Source organism: Achroia grisella, unplaced genomic scaffold (genome assembly GCF_030625045.1).
Source record: "Achroia grisella isolate CSIRO2021 unplaced genomic scaffold, CSIRO_AGI_Agris_v1 utg146, whole genome shotgun sequence".
In the NCBI taxonomy this organism is placed as follows: Eukaryota; Metazoa; Arthropoda; class Insecta; order Lepidoptera; family Pyralidae; genus Achroia; species Achroia grisella.
This window is the reverse complement of record NW_026712636.1, coordinates 2,904,863-2,928,258: the sequence shown is the minus strand read 5'-3', so window position 1 is coordinate 2,928,258 and position 23,396 is coordinate 2,904,863. Positions and strand designations below refer to the sequence as shown.

Sequence of the window (23,396 nt, the reverse complement as noted above, 5' to 3'; positions counted from 1 at the left end):
GATTATATATAAATAATAGCCTATGCGTCTATTATAGACGATTAATGGCATGATGGTCCGTGAACAGCTCTTTTCGTGGCCGTATAAACCAATACGAGAGCGGCATGGCCTACCACAGGCTCGACAAGAGAAATTACTGGCAGTAGTCGGTACTGCGCCGCCTAGATGGCGCTTCCGTCTCTTGTCAGCAAGTTTTTGAAGCCAGGCATGGTAGACTACGGGTAAACATATTCGTCTACCTCCACAAATTTTCGTATGTTGTTACAAAATAAAAAAATTGGGAAATCGAAAATACGAAATAAAACTAAAATGCTGAGATCCAGTAAGTCATATTCTAGATTAGTCATTAAAATTTACAAAGTAGACAAATAACTTTGTCATCGATGATTTACAGTGATGACTAAATCATTTGTTTTCTTCTTAAGTACATATACAACATAATGCAAAATAAAACAATAATAAAATTAAAGAAATTAAGAATTTGCATGTTTAACACGCTGCAATCTATTAATGTTAGAATATACATTTTTAGAGTTCAACTAGTGTAAACGAGTATATTGCTATATTCCCCTGTATTTCCATAGTTGCTGCAAAAATATAGCTACGGTATACGATTTGTTGTAGACTTTGAGCTAGACGGCAGACAGATATAACGAAATAAAGGCTCCATTTGCCACTTGGCAACAGACAAATAAAATGGACATGTGAATTAGGTATGACTACATCTTTCGCGTATCTACTTTAGCTTTTGCCTGCGACTTTATCTATATAACCATAACTGACAGACATAAAGAGCTTTCTACCATTAACAGTATATCAATCACATATAATGACATAAACATTAGGGCCTAAGTGGTTTAGCAGTTTAGCATAACCCTTTACTTCCGATTGTCGCAGGTTAGATTCCTCGCACTGTGGAATAATTTATGTTTATGTATATAAGTGTTTGTATCAGTCTGAGTGGTTTCTATACATATTATGTATGTATTAAAAAAAATGAATTTAAGTATTTATGTCAATTGTTTAGTGCCCATAAGACTAGCTCTACTTAGATTGAGACTAGATGGCGCTGTGTGAGTTATCCTGTGAGATGCATAGGTTTCGGATAATAACTGGACGAGAAAATCTGAAGATCGTGCCTAGTGGTATGCCTTGAGAGAGGCCCATGTCCGGCATTGAACTGCTTTAGGCTGATAATGTAATTGGTAACGTACAAATAAACTATTTATCTATCTATCTATTTACATCTCCATCTCGTATAAAATAGATATTTCTTTACAGATAACATATCTCAGAGTTGCCGACCGTTTAGGAGTTGGTCGCGGTCCAAAAGTCGAAATCATCAGAGGTGGTCTTCGGAAGAATTACGTAGTTTTACGTGTAACATCGTCATACAACTATCCCATATCTGTGAACATATATGTAGGATGTGAAAATAAGATTACTACAGCTGTTGTAACACCAACTGTTACTGTTACTGATACAACATTATCAGTTAATGATAATACAACTGGTGCTAATAATAATGCAACTCAATCTGGTAACGAAACGGAAGTAACAGAAACAACCGCACAAGGTGCTATAGAAGAAACAACAGCTCCCCCATTGAAGGTTTGAAGTTCATCATGGTTTGAAGTATTTAGATAAATATATTATACTAGCTTTTGCCCGCGGCTTCGCTCGCGTTAATTTATCCTCTTAAGGGTGGAATTTATCAACATCCTTTCTTAGCGGATGCCTACGTCATAACATCTACCTGCATGGCAAGTTTCAGCCCGATTCGTCCAGTGGTTTGGGCTGTGCGTTGATAGATCACTATGTCAGTCACGTTTGAGTTATATATTTAGGTTACTGTTAATGCATAAATGTATAATATGGTAAAGAAACACTTAAAGAAACGAGAAATGATAAACATAATAAATCTTAAACTTATTCATATTTTTATTTTAATTAATTAAAGATTTAAATAAATAAGAAAGTTAATGTATTATTTACGTTTCGTAAAATAAAATATGTGTTAATCACTTTAAACAAAACACAGTTTATAAGTTCTTCGTCTCTGATTCTGTAGTAAATGATGTGGAAGTTATAACTAATACAATGAACTGGTTGGTTCATTTAAAAGTCTGGATCATAAACTACAAATAGGTATTCTGTGGTATGGAACACAAAATTGACACAATTCTGATGTAGGTCAAGTTATTTGGGGTATCACCTTACTCAAAACTATACCTATCCCAATATACAAACGTGAATCATTAACTTTGACTTTGATATTAGAATCTGACTGCCTTCTAGAAAGATTTCTTCACGGTTCGTTACGTAGTTACGTAGGCCACTGTGTATTTATGATAAATATCACGAACATTACTTTAAGTAGATACTAAACAGCTTAATTTAAGTATTCTATGGAAAAATAAATTGTATTAATTTTCCATGCGATACTAATGTATATATGCGATAGTTATGTATGTATGTGTAATCCACTGAATATCTCCATCACACGCATTGTAGTAAAAAAAGTATATTAAATTATATTATATTAAATTTATATTATATATTATATACAGCAGTAAATATAATTTATTCTCGTTCCGATCAGTTGCACGTTACATATCAACTGTTACTTAGCAACATGATTACTTATTTTTAATGTGACGGATTACACTTTTTCTTCTAAAATCAATGTGCCTAATACGGTCCCTTAATCCATTACATTTAAGACACTCTACATCTCTACATTTGACATACATAATATAAAACAATATGCAGAAGAGGAAACAATAGAACAATAGTAGCAAATAACATACCCAAAATTAAATCAGTTAAAATAATAATGGCTATGTAATTATAGTTGGACCTATTGATGGAGATATTCAGTGGATTACACATATACAGCAGTAAATATAATTTATTCTCGTTCCGATCAGTTGCACGTTACATATAAACTGTTACTTAGCAACATGATTACTTATTTTAAATGTGATGGATTACACTATTTCTTCTAAAATCAATGTGCCTAATAGCATGTGGCCCATCTGATGGTAAACAGTTATCGTAGCCTATAAATGCAGCAGGGGTATCACGTGCATGTTAGCGACCCTTAATAAACCCTAATATACCCTTGAAAACTTATACTATTAATTACTGAATAGAAATACGTTATTAAAATAAATATCATCGTAAGTATTAATGCAGACATTGAATCTGTTTATAACTATAAATTAGACAACGTCACTGTGCAGCAATGTGTTGATGCAATTGATTTTTTAGGAAGTTATGACTTCATGTTGTTATTTATATACAGTAATTGTATTCTTACTAATTGAATAGTTATATTTACAAACATATGTTTGAAAATATTTTCACCAAATGCATATATCTTCAGTCGCACTTGGAGCCTAGATAAAGTCAGTTCTAATCGTTGCATCGGATCTTAGAGTATCTTAACTTAATCATTAACATGAGACCACCATCACAGAATAATGAGCAAACTCGCTTACGTTTTGTTATAACTCTGATAAGTTTTGTAGTGTTATGCCTAATTAAATGCTCAGAACAACTATTGGATTCACGAATATCAGGAAAAAGCAACATAGAAAATATTTGCAGTTCTATCAAGACTTGCCACAGTTGCAAGAAAGCATACCAATGCGAATGGTGTCACGATACTGGATGCACTAGTTTCCCACGTTTATATTGTCCAAAGAGACTATTCCTTGAAAACTTATGGCGAAGAAAATCGAATGAAAGATACTGCACTGAAATAGTTAATAGCCATCCTATTTTCGTTCCGGCCAATGTGCGGAGATTTATCAACCTGGAGCTAAAAATTGATGATCTCACACTGTACCAGAGGAATATTATCTGTGAAATCCGTATAGATTACAAGATAATACAAGTGACTGCAACTTTTGACGAAAATACGGTTTACTGTGATGTAATGATCTTAAAAACTAGTAGAAATGTGTCACTTGGTTCGTTGAAATTGATATGGGGTGGTGCAGAACCACATTCAAATGTAATATTATTAATTGTGTACAATTGTCAAACATTAGCACTAAATTGCGAGCAATGTCTTAGACTGAATAAGGATTTCCAATGCGGATGGTGTGAAGAAAAATCATCTTGCAGTCTCATCGAGGAATGTCCGAGACAATATGGACTTTGGATGAACAAGAGTGTACCTTGTGATAATTCAAAACTTCAACGAAACGCTCAAATGAAATATTGGGGCAAATAGATTTAGAAGGAGAAAGAAATTTTTTAATATCTACTTTATTAAAAATGCTAACTGTAATTAGACCAGAGCTAGTGTAGTAGTGGTATTACTGATGACAGTGAATTCTATTTGGTATATTGATATTTTCATGCGATAAAAACTATTTTTCGTTTAATATAGTATTAACTTGTTAGAGAATCTGAATATTACTATGATAAAACCATTTTTTTGTCTTATAGTAGCTTGCTTGCAAATCATTGTATTGCTGTATTAATAAAAATAATTGAGGTCTATATAAATAATTTACATTTATTTAGCAAAATTAGTTTGTTATGTTGCATTAATTCTTTTACAAAAATTGTCAAAATGATAATGTTTGTAAATATTATTGTATGTTTATTTATAATTTATTAACTTAAAGTAAATATTTTTGCCAGTTCTTCTCATTTGAATCAGTATTGTAAAGTGGACGGTAGAAAAAAAATATACAAAAAAATTCACGTTTATAAGCGGCTAAAATGTCCTAATGAATAAATTATTTTAGATTTGATTTCATTTAATTTGAAAGAAAATAATATTAGACTGGTCCTTAAGTAAACTTAATACTTCATTACCCCTGATATCATACACCTAATTCCCATCGAAAAAGAAATACAAAAGCTAAATTCGCGGAGAAATAAAGTTCATCGTAGTCCTGAAACTTTTAAGTTCTGGGGCGCTATAAGTAGGTACAAGTTTTAAAAGTATCTTTCACAAATTAAAAGGGGTTGAATGATTTCAAATTCAGTTACTCGATTCAAGTACAGGCAAATAATTTTGTAGGCACATTTTATGTGTACATCGAGCACCGGCATTTACAAAGATGTTGTCAATTTATCGTTAAAAATATCCTCTCCCTAGTGTTTTTTTTTTGCTAAATAATTAGAATATTGTATTATATGGATAATAATAATAATCCTGGACAATCCACACAGTGCCATCTAGTCCTAAGCTAAGCAGATCTTGTGTTATAACAGGTGTAAAACACCCAGACATATAATTCAATTCATGAGTACGAACAGATACTAATAATAACAATAATCTCAGGACAATTCACACAGCGCCATCTAGACGCAAGTTAAGCTAGCTAAAGCTTGTGTTATGGGTACTAGACAACTGATACAAATACATAGATTTTTTTTGTAAATACATACATATAATACAAAACACCCAGACCGACACAAACAAACATACTCATGAATACAAATATTTGTGCCGTGCGAGGAATCGAACCCGCGACCATCGGATGTAAAGCGATGTGCTTGACCGCTAGACCACCGAGGTCGTCGATATAATATATGACAAAAGATAATAATATCTAATAATTACATATGTAATTGTTAGTGCGCGAGTATTCGGGAGTGAGAATATATCTTAACATAGCTAAAGCTTGTGATGTGTACTAGATAACTGATACAAGTATTTTTTTCGTAAATACCTACATATTATACATAGAAAACACCCAGACCAATACAAACAATCATACTCATGAATAAAACTGTTTGCACCATGCGAGAAATCGATCTCGTCAACATCAGAAAAAAATCGATTTAACACCGCTAGGTCACCGAAGCCATCAGATATCTTTTATTTTCTTTTATCCGTAATAGTGTCCGGCAGTTTCTGTACGATTAATTCCGCATTTCCATCATAAGGTTCACTAGAATAGATCACTTTTAACCAAAAAGGTCACCAATTATTGTCCCTTTGTAAGAAGCCTCTCGTAACACTATCTATTTGTTCTCTATATACATATATGTATTATATATTATCTTAGCTGTGGTATTATGTAAGTATATGTAATTACCTTTCTTTGACGAACAATGAAGAATCTTTCTTGCATGTATACATTGAAAATGATAAGTTATATTATATATTGAAACAGAAGGCTGTATATGTAATATATATTCATTCATTCCTCATTTATAGTATGAGTAAAAATGTACACTATTAATAATATTCACAAAACTTTCGCGATTACATTATTATTAAGATGTTACAGATGAAAGACGGATAAGCGCAAGTAAAATTACAGAATATGATATTACCTTACCTTGAGCTTATATGTGTGACTAATATTTAGAATTAATCACGGCGCGGCGTTGCCTGTGCAGAATTCAACTTCAGATAACTTAGCTATCTGTAGTTTTTTTTAAACTATTGTAATGCTATGAATGCAGCTTGCTTCATCGAATAATAGGGGGCGAGTGCAGATGGCACTCCAAACTCTAGGACTGAAACCTACTACTTATGGAGCGACTGAAGGCCAACTCCTACTTGACAGATACGACTTTAGTCTGAAGGAACCTGTAGTGGTTCGAACCTCGGCTCAGGGTTTTGTAATTTCGATCCTCATTTGAATTAGATGGGGTATCGGTTCGAGAAGGATCTATAGGTGTAACAAAATTATAATCTGTCAAGTATTTTTTGAGTTTATCCAAACTAAAAATAAAACCTTTCGTCCTAATAATATTAGTATAGTCGTCCTAAGTTTATCAAGCCTCTTTCTGCCCCTTTTAATATAATGAAAGCGCATGGAACAATATCGGCGGCCTAACTTCTCGGCCCCGAAACAAATCTAGTAAAGCGTAGAAAATTGAACAGATGCTGCAAACTCGAGTACCTTTATTGGGTTACATTGCTTTCAAAACCAGGAGTGTGAAGGGTTTTATTTTCTTGTAAATTGTACGATTTTTTTAATATTTACATTATTAATATTTACATTTTTATATGTACATATATATGTAGAAATATTGACCAATATTTTTCGTAATGTGAGTCGTTATGACGATACAAACATTTATATCCATAAGTATCATTGTTTATATCAGTCTGGGTGTTTTCTATGTATATTCAGTCAGATTATTTGCCATTTCCATTACAAAAAAAAGCGTTTATTAAAGTAAAACTTACACGTAACACGAATGCACATCGTGATAAATGTTCCGGATACTGAAACACTTCCCAATCTCATCTCTCAAGAGAGATATTTATAAGAAGGAATTTGTGTAAATTTTGGCTGTAATTATCAAAATTCGAATTCATAATACAATGTAGAAAGAATATGTAAAAATTATAGAAATAGTTTGCTATAATTTTTATTAAAATGAGAGATAAATTTGCTAAAATATATTGGAACCAAAGTACAAAGAACAGGGATGGGTAACACCAATTTTCATCCAATTGTCTGAGGACTTTAATAAAACTAATACTAAACTAACTTTCCTAGATCCATGTGTAATAATGAAATTGTCTAAACATTGATTTTCCCAAATTGGTTTTGCTATTGGATAGCAAAAACAATAGTGTTAAGTGAATGAAGACATACGTTACTTAATTCTATTAGTTATTATTTCAATCGTCATATTTTATATAAACACTAGCAGTGCCCTCGGTTATAGCCACTTGAAATTTGCAGCCTGTGTTATTCTGATGTATAAGTTATATTACTGTAAAGTTTCATCAAGATCTGTTTAGTAGTTTTTGCGTGAAAGAATAACAAACATCCATATTATATTTAAAATTATAATAAATATTTTTTCTTTGTTCATCCATCCATACTCAAAAGCTTTCGCGTTTAAAATATTAGTAAGATATAAGCTGGCATGGCAGGAAAAGATTGTTATTTTGCAATATACTCTGGACCTTGTTTATTTTTTCAGTATTTATATAATAATTTTCGTAATAACATTCTGTAAGGAATTAGAAATTTTCCAGGTATGAAACTGAAGAAATTGAAGCGCAGAATTGGGCGCAGAAATTGAAGAAAAAGAGGAGGAGGAGAGAGGATTTCTATTTCTATTTCTATTTCTATTTCTATTTCTAATATGTTTGTTTGTAAATACATTTGAAATAAAAGGATACAACGATCTTAAGAAATAAATTGTAAAATTGCGGACTTATTCCAAATGAAGGATTTCTTCCAGTCAACCTTTGAATGACTGAAAGGAATCGTGGTGATGGCATGCATTTTATCACGGGTAACACACTATAAGCGGTTACCACTTACCTTCAGATGGGCCTTCAGCTTGATTCCCATACCAAGCATATAAAAAAAGTATATCCCAGAATCTGTAATATTGTCTGTGTTTCTTATGCCTATTATCCTTCTTTTTGTATTATTTATTACCTGTTTGGTTATTTTAACGAATATGGCTCTCTCATGAGGCTCTAAAAGCGGATTTATTATAAAATTTAATACTCGTCATTCTCATCAGAGTTTTGTAAAATTTTATTCAATATTAATTCATGGGAAGGCCTCCAGCAAGGTGGACCGACGATCTGGTCAAGATCGCGGGAAGGCATTGGATGCGAGCAGCGCAGGACCGATCGTCGTGGAGATCTTTGGGGGAGGCCTATGTCCAGCAGTGGACGTCTTCCGGGCTGCGATGATGATGATGATTAATTCATTACCATAATTCATTTATTCATTACCATTAAAGATGTTACATATGAATGTGGATGGTTATAAGGGCAGAGGAAGGCCGAAAAGAGATGGATGGACTGTGTGAAAGATGATATGGTAAGAAAGGAAGTAAATAACGAGATGACTGCGAACAGGAATGAATGGAAGAGAAAAACATATTACGACGACCACAAATAAATGGGATAAGGAAGAAGCAGATGATGATGATGATGATTAATTCATTACCTCATTCACATTATTTCATATCGCGAATACATTACTAATTTTTTTTTCAATTGTAATAGATTTGTCAGAATTTATTATGCCTATTATCCTTCTGTTTGTATTATTTACTTACTGCTATTCTACACTCACAATGGTCCAAATATGAAACAGCTCTAAGACCGGGAATATTAGTACATAATTTGATATTGTACTTTCTATTCAGAGTTCTCTAATATTTTATTCAACATTCATTAATTATTGCATTCAATTTTTCACATCGCGAATACAATACAAAAATAATATCCAATTGTCAACTTTTATTTTATTTTTTTCCCGCCGTCGTGTCACAAGAAAATATAAGCGTAATATCAGAAAATAAGCGTACATTTAGCTCTTTGCGCGAACTTACTTATGACAACAAAGTACGTAAATCAAAAAACAGGTGTATAAACTAATCCTAAAGACGTCACGTAGCAACGTCATGGAATTAAGTATGGCAGTGTCAGGATAATCCGGCGAAATCCGGTTTTCTCCTTATTCAGTTGCAGAGTACCAGGCTTACAAATATTAAACCTTTTACGAGTAGTCTCTGATGGTTTTCAAGTAAATGTTGATGTATACATATTTAATGGAATATTATATGTGCAAATATATTTTCATGTACGAAAAATCCTACTATTAATACTAATGCTTAATATTGACATCTCCATACAGCTATGACGTGCTCGCCAATCTACTGCGGCTGTGGACCGTGCAATATTGTGCATCTGTGGCGCATTAGGTTTGCGCGGGAAAATAAAGACTACAAAATGGCTTCTTCTGCAGACATATGAAATTTTTAAAGTGCTAAATCTTAATTGCTTTTTTTAAATCTTATATTAATTTATGGTATTGTTTATGTCAGTAATTAAATTTTATATCAACACTTTTACCTATCTACTTTTGTATACAACAAACCGAATAACAAATACTGCCCCTACTAGAATAACTAACACTACAAATTTATAAAAAAAAATACGCGATACTAAATGCTGTTGTTGTACAACACGTACGCATAGAAAATATTGAATTAAAAAAGTTCAAATATCGTTCAAATTTATCCAAAAAGATTTAGAATCTCCTTTTTTAAGTTAGGTAAAATTAATTGCCGGCCCGTAATCCTAGATTTCAGAATGAATAAATTACATGACAAAATTGTTAAGTAGACCACGTAGGATATATTTTTCTTTTATTTTGTACGAACTAAAATAAATGCCAGTCCCATTGTGCCCTAAGACAAATAACTGCTTCTCTTCACCAATTAACAAATTACCTCTGGGGCACTATCTGAAAGATCGGCAAAAACACATCGGATAGCACTTACTTCAAATTTGTTTATTTGATGAATCCTGAGAAATTCCACAAGCAATTGTACATCCTCTATGGAGACACATACTTCACAGTGTTGGAAATTATTTTTTTTATTATTCAAACCTTGCATGTAAATAATGTCCAGAACGAAGTCTATGCATTTTTACAATGAATGATCGATTACCACTTACATATAATCACCAAGGTACCCTTCTTTCTACATTTTCCCGTACCAAATATTTGTTCCTATTCTTTTTTTTTTTAAGAAATACATAATATACCTAAAATACACCCAGACCGACAACAATTTATATTCTTGAGTATGGACTCAAGAATATAAATGTTTGTACCTTGCGAGGAATCGAACCAGCGACCATTGGAAGTAAGGCAGTGTGCTATACCGCTAGACCACCGAGGCTGTCAACAAATATTAAAACTATATAAATATTACTAAATTGCCTGAAGCAAATAAATAGATGTCTTTGTTAAGTAAATATCTTGTTATTATAAACGCCAACATTTTGAGTATGGATGGATCTTTCTTACTCTTTGACGCTGAAACTACTGAACGGATTTTGTTGAAACTAACTAGGTGATATAGTTACACATCAGAATAACACATAGACTATAAATTTCACGCTTTAAAAACCGTGGGCACAGCTAGTATATATATAAATATATCTTTGTTTAGTTAAATATCTAAATATATATAACTCAAAAGTGACTGACATAGTGATCTATCAACGTACAGCCCAAACCACTGGACGAATCGGTCTGAAATTTGACGTAGGCATCCGCTAAGAAAGGATTTTGATTAATTCTACCCCCAAGGGGATGAAATAGGGGATGAAAGTTTGTATGAAACTTTGTCAATTTTAAACCGATCGGGCTGAGACTTTACATACATAACGCTACTATGACGTAGGCATTCCCTAAGACGGATTTTGATACATTCCACCCCTAAGGGGATAAAATAGGGGATGAAAGTTTGTATAAGTCTTCTTAGATTTTGTAGGCCCTAATTTTTTACACACGCTAAACAAAAGTAAAGCCGCAAAAACTACACCTAAGTAATAATAATATTTACTACTACGTGAGCGAAGCCGCGGGCAAAAGCTAGTATATACATATGTATGTAAACATGTAAATATTCTCGTTTGATATTTTTCTAAAACATCGAATACCCCTGTAATATCTTTCGGGTAATAAAATTTTTGTTACACCCACGTTGAGTGCTAACCAACACCTGTCACCTTCATTGCCTATATTCGTGAAATCGACCCTCTCGCTCGCACTTTATTTTTTTTATTACAGCATAATGTCCCACATAATTCTGTAGTATTAATTCAAACTTACTGATGAGTACTTAAATTTAAGTTGGGACGAACATAGTAAGTTCTCAGGATCGTAGCCAATGATAATATTAATAATAATCTCAGGACAATTCACACAGCGCCATCTAAACGCAAGTTAAGCTAGCTGAAGCTTGTGTTATGGGTACTAGATAACTGATACATGTACATAGATTTTTTTTTGAATACGATGACGATGACGACCTCGTTGGTCTAGCGGTATAAGCACCTTACTTCCGATGGCCGCGGGTTCAATTCCTCGCACGGAACAAACATTTGTATTTTTGAGTATGATTGTTTGTCTGGTTTGTCGGTCTGGACGTTTTCTATGTACAATATGTAAATATATATATATATATATATACGAAAAAAAATAATTAGGTATGTATTTGTATCGGTTGTCTAGTACCAATAACATAAGCTTTAGCTGGCTTTGACTTGGGTCTAGATGGCGCTATGTGATTTGTCCTGAGATGTATTATCATTTATTATTGCACAGTTACTCTATAATTAATTATTTCATGTAGTAACTAATCTCCTACCTCAGTCATTTTATTTAGATTTATTTTTAGTATATAACTAAAAATTTTAAAACTAAAAATTAGTATTGCTCCCTGTGGTGTTATTTTTTCGTGTGGATATAATAAAACTGTACGAACTTTGTTACATTTATTAAATATGTGGCGTCCTTTTTTGTCTCAACGGGATTCCGTGCCACTATTGTATTATTCTCTTACTTTGCCCATTTATCGTGTTTTATCTGAGACAGTGATTCACTGTCTATTTACTTTTGTAATTTTATAATATAATACGTGTATTCAATTTTCCTTTATGCTAACTTTTTGCTATATATGGAAAGTCAAACATTAGAACTCATAGTTTTAAAATTATATTAAACCAAACATATCACACGGCGCTGCCTAAGTAAAATCTTATTAATACTATAAATGTAAAAGTTTGCGAGTATGGCTGGATGTTAGTTACCCTTTCACGCAAAAAGCACTGAATGGATTTTGATAAAACTTTACTTTACTTTAGTAATATAGCTTATATACCAGAATAACATATACACTATAAATTTCATGCGAATGAAACCGCGAGCAGAGCTAGTACAGAATAATAATGTTACCCGTAAAATCTATTATACAATAGATTTATGTTTATCCATTACGAACAAATAAATAAGAAATCTTTCCTCTTTATAATATTATTAATAAAAATGTGCAAAAGCGATAAATTAATTAAAAACTTATACCTAATAGTAATGATATTGAACGGAACGAATATTAGACTTATTCAGATTACGAAAAATAGACTTCAATAGTATTATTATGTATAACTTAAAAACTGTTAAGTATTAAGACTCTATTACCAGAAGTACTAGCAACCAAATTAAAAAAAAACAATTTTCAAAATCAGTTCACGTAGAATAAAATAAAAAGAACACTAATGATTTAAATTTGGAATCATTACTGTTTTTTTTAAATAACAAAAAGTAAAATTGAGTAGGCTACCCTGCTCCTATTTTAATACCGTTGAAAAAAGCATTCTTTTGCATTAAGTGCAAAAATTACAGTATTGTTAAATCAAATAAGCTTGTGGATCGTGAGTTGTTTAAAGTTATTGCGTTGTTCCTTACAAGGGATTGAGTCGTTTACATCTAGACTTGCAGTCTAAATAGTACAGTGCTTCTCAAAGTGTATGAAATACGTTGGATGCGGTGGGCCTGTTACATGTGTCCTCGCGTATATCCCTGTGACCTAAAAATCTGTGGTTTGCTGTTTGAACAAACAATACACTGAAGAGCTTTTGCCTATTGACGATGCATATACACTACGTTACTCATACGTTTTTTTACCTAAATTGTGTAATGTTAGCTGACCAATATAGCTGTGTATTTACTTTGAATCTTTTTCTTTACCTTGTGCGTTTAGAAAGGATAGTTTAGAAAAAGTTAATGGGTCTTTTATGGGAATGGGTATAAAAATTTACAATAAGATACCAAATATTGACTAGAATTATCTGATACTAGAATTAGCTTTGAATAAATTTAAAATATCAATTAACTCTTATTTATGTATTTTATTTATTTAATTAACACAAAATAATTTAATTAACTTACAGCAAATTTCCAACACTACATTTTAAAACTGTTAAACTTAACTATATACACTACTTAACCATATAACCACAAAAACATTCAACTTATTTGTTGAGCAAACATTCAAATCACAAACACACAAAAGCAATCACTAAACGATTATTTAAATAACAAATGTGCATGGCAATAGTTGTTCATGCACGGGATTTTCATTTAATGTTAGACATAGACCTCTATATAAGTACCTAATGTAAATAAACTGGATTTAAAAAAAAATAGAAATCAGTTGAGTTACTTACCAGTTCAATTCAATTGAATATGTATACCTGCATGATAGGAAAAAAATATTATTACAAAAATCTTAACGTTCATAAGCGGCTGAAATGTAGGACACATTAAGGTTTTTGGTTTAATTTATGTGTACCTTTTAATCTTTTAATAAAAGTTTTATCTATCTATGACACTCAAAACATATCGTACAAAAATCTTAACGTGAAATCTTAATATTTTTTACATTGCACTGAATAAAATATTTTTCTTTCTTTCTTTCAAATGTCCTACAGGAAGGTTTTTGGTTTGATTTATGTGTACCTTTTAATCTTTTAATAAAAGTTTTATCTATCTATAACACTCAAAACATATCGTACAAAAATCTTAACGTGAAATCTTAATATTTTTTACATTGCACTGAATAAAATATTTTTCTTTCTTTCTTTCTTTCTTTCTTTCAAATGTCCTACACGAAGGTTTTTGGTTTGATTTATGTGTAACCTTTTAATCTTTTAATAAAAGTTTTATCTATCTATAACACTCAAAACATATCGTACAAAAATCTTAACGTGAAATCTTAATATTTTTTACATTGCACTGAATAAAATATTTTTCTTTCTTTCTTTCTTTCTTTCAAATGTCCTACACGAAGGTTTTTGGTTTGATTTATGTGTAACCTTTTAATCTTTTAATAAAAGTTTTATCTATCTATAACACTCAAAACATATCGTACAAAAATCTTAACGTGAAATCTTAATATTTTTTACATTGCACTGAATAAAATATTTTTCTTTCTTTCTTTCTTTCAAATGTCCTACACGAAGGTTTTTGGTTTGATTTATGTGTACCTTTTAATCTTTTAATAAAAGTTTTATCTATCTATGACACTCAAAACATATCGTTGATCTCGAGTTCTTGTAAAAGTCGTTGAATCTATTTATAACATACGCAATGTAGCTATAGATGTTTTGTTTCCTTACGAAAGTACATATTTCTAAAGCGAATAGGAGGGGTACAATAATGTTTTGTGCCAATAAATTTGATATACGAGGGCGTGTAGATGGGATAGAGAAATATATAAGCAACTTTTTACGTCGGTCTTTTGATGGCCTTAGTAGTCTAGCGGTTCACACTATCTTATTTCCGATGGACGCAGGTTCGAATCCTCGCACGTTACAAACATTTGTGCTCATGAGTGTGATTGTTTGTGTCAATCTGTGTGTTTTCCATGTATATTATGTATGTATTTACAAAAAATGTATCTACATAGATATTTTTTAGTTCTCTAGTACCCCTAACACCAGCTCTGCTTAACTTGCACTAGATGGCGCTGTGTGATTTGTCTTAGATATTATTATTATAAATTATTTCTGGATAGGATTACTCTTAAAAATAGTTACAACTTATGTATTGAAAATAGTCTACAACTTATTTACCCTACGTTTTTTTTATCCTAGATAAATAAATATGCATTTAAACGTATATTTATACATCTAGCATATAAAATTAATGATTGAAGGCTTTTGCCTACCACTTCTCATTAACTTTACAAATTTTTTACTACTAACTTTTTTAACTTTTTTTACTACTAACTTTTTTTAACTTTTTTTACTACTAACATTTTTTACTAATCATAGGCTTATTTATCAATTCAATATAATATTATAACAAAACTAACTGTCCCGGCAAACGTATTTATGCCTTAAAATAAAAAAAAAATTAGGGGTGGACTAGATGGATGGATGGTGGATCAGAGGCGTCAGACGGGCCACAGTTACTGTGCATATCTGAACGTGTATATCTACCGTGTACTATTAGTTCATATGTCAATTATTTGTCACAAAATATCTACATGTATTTATTGTAGTTGTGTAACAAAATAACTAAATTTATGATGAGTGTACTAAGTTTGAGAACCAGTGCAACAGAGAACTCTAACGTGCAAGTTAGTCTACCGTGTACTAATATACTGAAAAAAGAACAGCTAGCTTATATATCAGTCATTTGTTGTCTAACAAAATAACTAAATGAGTGATGGGTGTACTAAGTTTGAGAACCAGTGCAATAGAGAACTGCAACATGCAAGTTAGTGGATCAGAGGCGTCAGACGAGCCACAGTTACTGTGCATATCTGAACGTGTATGTCTACCGTGTACTAATTAATATACTGAAAAAAGAACTATTAGCTCATATGTCAATTATTTGTCGTCTAACAAAATATCTACATGTATTTATTGTTGTTGTGTAACAAAATAAATAAATTTATGATGAGTGTACTAAGTTTGAGAACCAGTGCAACAGAGAACTCTAACGTGCAAGTTAGTCTACCGTGTACTAATATACTGAAAAAAGAACAGCTAGCTTATATATCAGTCATTTGTTGTCTAACAAAATAACTAAATGAGTGATGGGTGTACTAAGTTTGAGAACCAGTGCAATAGAGAACTGCAACATGCAAGTTAGTGGATCAGAGGCGTCAGACGAGCCACAGTTACTGTGCATATCTGAACGTGTATGTCTACCGTGTACTAATTAATATACTGAAAAAAGAACTATTAGCTCATATGTCAATTATTTGTCGTCTAACAAAATATCTACATGTATTTATTGTTGTTGTGTAACAAAATAAATAAATTTATGATGAGTGTACTAAGTTTGAGAACCAGTGCAACAGAGAACTCTAACGTGCAAATTAATCTACCGTGTACTAATATACTGAAAAAAGAACAGCTAGCTTATATATCAGTCATTTGTTGTCTAACAAAATAACTAAATGAGTGATGGGTGTACTAAGTTTGAGAACCAGTGCAACAGAGAACTCTAACGTGCAAGTTAGTCTACCGTGTACTAATATACTGAAAAAAGAACAGCTAGCTTATATATCAGTCATTTGTTGTCTAACAAAATAACTAAATGAGTGATGGGTGTACTAAGTTTGAGAACCAGTGCAATAGAGAACTGTAACGTGCAAGTTAGTGGATCACAGGCGTCAGACGGGCCACAGTTACTGTGCATACCTGAACGTTTTCATTACTCCGACAATCTTGTATTCTGTTTAGAACGGAACTCTACTATGTACTGTGTAATATACTGAAACGTGTTTAACACAATTTGGATTAATTACTCTTAACAAGCATATATTGATTAACATGATGGTGTAGTAGTTTAACAACATAGCTTATATTATAATAGTAGTAGTAGCTTCGATCCCAAAATATGGTAAAATTAATATTCATACGTGTAAGTGTATTGATTTCCGTGTTTTTTGTAAAACAAGAACATATTGATTAAGAAAGCTTATTTTCAAATAGTTGATATTTTTTTCTAAAATAAGCACATATTAACACGGACAATAAATTGCATCAGTTCCCATTACTAACAATCCCCTCAACCCTCGTTAATATATTAGTGCAACAATAAAATAGGTATGATCTACATAAATTAGGTATTTATTTATCTGAGGATATGAAATATTATCTCTATGCTAGGTCAGAAACGTCAAAGTACTAATAGATCAAATATCGTCTTAATTACTTAATTATTGTAACCATAGATACAGTTCAAACTAAACATATCTAGTATCTAAATTCTTAATTTAAATAATGAAATTTGAAAATAGAATTTTTGAATAAAAAAATGTATAACACTATAGTATTCACAACACTACTTTATTGTGTCTATGGTAGTAAAAATGCGGAAATATTTTACGGCAAGTGGTTACCAGTTATTACGTTTCCTAATTCAGTTCTTGTACCAATATGCGAATGGTACCAGATAACTGAAACGAACAGCACCGATTGCTACTGTGGTGAAACGAGAAATGTTCATGTGTTTTCTTTAAAAAATATTGACCAGAACGAAACGATAGTGTTGCCAGTTGTTATTGTAGAATCCTCCATGGAGGTTAGTAACGCGTTGCATTTGAGGTGTATTTGCGAGGAGGTATACAAGCAGCATATAGTGTTTCGATCGATAAACGAAAATTATTTCGTACACTATGAAATACAGGCTGCCTCGTCTTATACTGAATCTGAGCCAAATACAGCAAATCTGTTCCTGAAGAAAGTGCCCAAATTGGAAGAATTAGAAAGTGTAGTAAGGCGTGAAGACGATCTGAAGGACAGAAATGGTGGACTTATGTGTAAAAGGACTGTGTTTGATAAAGCATAATTGTGACACCACTTAGTAAATAAGGGAATCATTATTATTTATTAATACCTGAATCAAAAACTTTCTACTATCTTTACGAAAATGCGGCTGACCGAGGAGTTTAAAATTTCGCACACTTATAGTCTGAGAGTAGGAGTGCAAAATACAAATATTCTTATTTTGATTATGAAATGCAATAAATGAATAAAAATACAACACAACCATGAATTTTAAACATACATTCATATACTCTTTTGTTTATTATTAAAGTCTGTGAACAAATTGAGAATAATAATAATAATATAAACTTTACTGGCCAATAAAACACTTATACTATAACCACAGATAACATAATATTACATATAACTATAATACACATTACAGCGAAGCACACACTAGACATGCAAGTCTGTATCGTGTGGTTCAGAGGATATCATTAGACAGAATTGATATGTTAGGTGCTCGGCTGACTTTAATGAAATAACTTAACAATATCATGCAACACTTAGTATAATGAGGTAATATTACAAAGGACAGGTATAAGGTAACAGGTATAAGGACAGGTATTGTTTAACTTAAAAAAACAACGTATGAAATTATTATTTTTGACTAAATGTTATATTTATTTACATAACCTAATTGTACAACTAAGAACCTAAAATTAAAAAGCTTAAAAAATATAATATATATGACTAAAATATATTATTAAAAGGGGTCCCTTTAGGCAACGTTCCGAAGATACTGGCAGCAGATATTACAAAAGTATATTTATAATAAATAAATATCTATAAATAATAATAAATATAAAATATATTAATACATACAATATATATACACTAATAGATTAATATTATTTATTTATAATCTAACTGAATGTTAAACATAAGCATAATAAATACGTTTATTAAAATATAAAATAAAAATAAACGTATTTATTATTCTGCGTTATTGACCCATATCGCGACACTTGTTTCGCCTCTGTACAAGGCATTATCAGGCGTTAATTAGAGTTCGGGTACAGCTCGGAAGCCTAGTGTTGACTCATCGGCGACCAAACCGCGACTCAACACTAGGCTTCCGAGCTGAAACACGTGTCGCGATATGGGTGTAGACTCAATAACGGTCGGAATTTGATCGCCACTGGAGAAGGTCGTAGCGCTGGTCAGGTTTCCACACCGAATATTCGTAGTCTCACACATGTTAATTGTAACGGAATTAAACAAAATAATATAAATCTATCGAGTAGTAAGTTTTATATGCTCATTCAGTAGGTCTAAGAATCGGCTATTATCTAATTTTCATACCCCTAAGTGATACGGGGTATCCGCGTTTTTATTTATATGGCAGAACGTTTACTGGGACAGCTAGTAATCTATACAAATAAATCAGTGTCAGTTTGTAATATTGAAATAACCGTTTTTTACTATATGCATATGAATATAAACATGATACATTCACCGAAATAACATTTTTTACAATTTTTGTCTGTCTGTCTGCCTGTTTGTTTGTTCCGGCTAATCTCTGAAATGGCTGTACCGATTTTGACTGGACTTTTTTTGGCAGGTAGCTGATGTAATAAGGAGTAACTTTACTTTTTTTCAGAAAAATAAAGTTTTATTCCACGGGGACGAAGTCGCGGGCACAGCTAGTAATATATATAGTACATACATACATGTGTATAGACATGATTATCCCCCACCCATCTTCATACAAAACGTGCTACTATTCAAAAATTCAAAATATCTTTATTCATGTAGGTCTATTACAGACTCTTATGATATGTCAAATCTACCGTCAGTTCGGAATGATATCGAGATGAGAAGAACTGACACGAAACTCGTGGAACATGTTTATAATAATACAGTCATTAAAATTCAAAATTGGGAGAATAGAGTGACCACCAGCATATGCATTGCGATACAAAGAACAAAAAATTTCATCTGTGTTCACAACCTGAACAGACCAGTCTTCACAAGCAGCACCCGTTCACGAGTATGACGTATGAGCCAGCCATCATTGCACTCGACCATATTTGAGGGAGCACATCGACCCGGCCCACCACGCCGCCACAAGTTTGAACTTTATAGCGAGCATGACTGTTTCAGGTTACTCCACTACGTCAATTATATTATTTACAGCATAGGCTGTATCGATCACAGTTTTCACACATTACAATATTAAATTTACATTATTTAATTTACAATATGTCATTACAAAATTTATAATAAGTTTCTTTAATGTGAAATGAAATGTTTATAACTGTATACTAGCTAATTAAACACAATAAAATTTTGTCCACAGAATAAGGCGACTAATACCAAAGATTTCACGCTGACCAGATTAATTAAGTCAGCTTAAATATAAGATAAATAATACTGAACATGTGACAGCTATACTTTCAATAGAAATTTTGACTTAAATATTTTCATTCATTACTCCATTATTAAAATAAATATATAGGTATTTTTTTCGTTATTCTGAAAATTCATTATAATTTGAATATCTTGGACATTTTTTAAATTTTTATACCGTCGCGGATTGTTCACACGAATGAGCTACATGTCCTTTTTTTGCTGGAAATAGAGTTTTTTATTTACGTGTAATTCTAAAAGATATTTGTTTAATAAAATTACGATAACAATACAATTTTTCTTTTCTCCAGCTTTTGCTCACTGGTGTTTTTATTTCTGTGTCTATCCTGTAATCAGTCGAAGACTATGAACAGATGTGGTATAGGATGTGGTAGAGTGTGATTCCCAGCAGAATCATCGTCTCTTTCGGTGATCCTGATTAATTATCCAAATTCCAGTAGCCTATGCCTTTTAAGCCGACGTTTTTAGAGACTATCAGTGGTTGTCCAGCACATTGGGATGGTTTACTAGCCGTGTCTTGTACTTGGAGTAGTGGTGTTTTATCTCTTCGGCTACTGTGTTTGTGTTGAACTCATGAACCTCAGATATTTTTGCAAACAATGGTGCATTCATAAGCTGTTTCAGGACGTTATTTTGAGCCCTTTGTATTATGCTTATGTTAGAATTTGCAGCAGAACCCCACAGTTGGATGCCATAGGTCCAAATAGGTTTCAATACAGAGATCTAGAGGAGAAGTTTGTTGTCAAGGGATAATTTTGAATTTCTTTCTAGCAACCAATACATTCCTTTGTTGTTTCTTTTTACTTGAATGTGCTTTCTCCAGGTCAGCCGGCCGTCCAGGTGCATTCCAACACACGCATTGACTGGACCACATACACGGTATTGAAATTTTATTTACCTTTTAATTCGGGAATAAAGTCATTGCGTCATCTCGGCGGAATAGCGGAATGCAGACTCATCACAAGAACATTAACATTATTTAAATTATTAACGTCGAGAGAGGTAAATACCTTTATTTGGCATAAAATTATTCGTGTTAAGACCCGGTTATTGATTTACTTATATTTAATTAACAACAAGGATTAGGCATGCGACAATTAACATAGAAATCGCTACGCACTTAATCTCTGTTCAATCAGCTAACATTGGCAGCGCTATGAATTTTAAGTTAGATATTTTCTACAAATATATATTTACAAAAATATATATAAATATAAGTATTTATATCAGTTGTCCAGTACCCATAACACAAGCTCTGCTTACCGTAGACCTAGAAGGCACTGTGTTAATTGTCCAGGGTTATTTTTTTTTATGTTATGTTATTTATGTATTTATAATTTGTTCTATTATATATTCTATTAGCTAGCTAAGAAACAACAAGATAACCTTCCCCGTCCAACGTCTAGTCAGAGCCCATCTTACTATTTGCCTTTGGGAATTCTGAAATATTCCGTAAGTAAATAGCCTAGTTTCAGAAGGCTTTATTACAAAATTTCCAGTTTCTAACCTTAACGGTTTAGGCAATATGTTGACAGGTATCTAAGTTGAGGCTAAATTGTACACAGACAGTAATAATAATAAGTGTGATATTAACGACTTAAACTAATGAAACAGTTTCATTCAGTTAACTATAGACCCGCCCCGGCTTTGTCTGTGTGGCTATAACTTTATGAGTTTATTATAACACTTTATTGCACCAACATATAAAGGACATGAACAAATTAAAAACAAAAAAAAAAAAAACTAAGTACAAAAGGCGGTCTTATCGCTAATGCAATCTCTTACAGACAACCTTTAAACCAAAGTTTAATACATTTGATAGTTTAGACCTGCATTAAATTTGGTATTAAAAATAAATAAATTGGTGACAAAAGAGTGAAAATTTAGAGTCGTATGCAATTTCTATTAATGCTTCATCATAAAAAAAATATAAATAAAACATATATAAACACCAAAAAATAAAAAAATAATCTTAGCAGTGGACGTTATCACTTAGGAATATAAAAAATGGATAATAGCCGATTCTCAGACCTACTGAATATGCATATTAAATGTCATAAAAATCGATCAAGCCATTTCGAAAATGTATGGTAACTAACCAATGTTAGTTACCATACATTTAATAATATAATACATAAAAATATACATACATAAAATTCTCGTGTTACAATTAACACGAGAATTTTATATATAAGATATGAACATAATATATAAATATATGTCATACAGTAATGTGCCTATCAAAGAGTGAAAACATTACTCAACTCGGTGCAATGATTCCTGAGTTTATTTTCGTCATAACAAAATTTATTCTCTCTGTCTACAATTGTACTAATATTATAAACACGAAACTTTATGAGTATAGATGGACAGATACATGGATGGATGTTTGTTACTCTTTCACGCAAAAACTACTGAACTGATTTTGATGAAACTTTAAAGTAATATAGTTTATACATCAGCATTACACATAGTCTGTAAATTTAATGTGAGTGATACCGATTTTATACGATACGAATTTAATGTGAGATATAACATTTTGGTAATAAATAAAGTTAATATAACTAGTCTTTTTTTAATAAATAACAAAATAACAAAATCTATATTAATCTTCATACCGTAGTTACAACACAAATACTTGTTTCCATACTTAATATCCAAACGAGATATTGTAATAAAAATATTAAAACTATAGAAAAAGAGGATAAGCTACTTTTATATATGCCTGCCATTTACTAGACAATTACTTAAACATATATCCATTACTTGCTATTTATTGCATAGGTCCACTATAATCTAAATAAAACAGTCAATGGTTATGCACCATTTCGTTTGAATTTTCGTTGAACATTTTCCTGGCAGCAACTCAGCTACAGGTATATAAGAGAATGCGAGAGAATATTCATTTTAT

General features: G+C 31.8%; 1 protein-coding gene across 1 annotated transcript; it reads left to right on the top strand.

Moving 5' to 3' along the window:
- The first annotated feature begins 3,463 nt into the window (after positions 1-3,463).
- On the top strand, positions 3,464-4,243 carry LOC131855549 (plexin A3-like). Its single transcript, XM_059206823.1, has one exon. The coding sequence runs from the start codon at positions 3,464-3,466 to the stop codon at positions 4,241-4,243; it is 780 nt and encodes a 259-aa protein (XP_059062806.1).
- Positions 4,244-23,396: the final 19,153 nt, after the last annotated feature.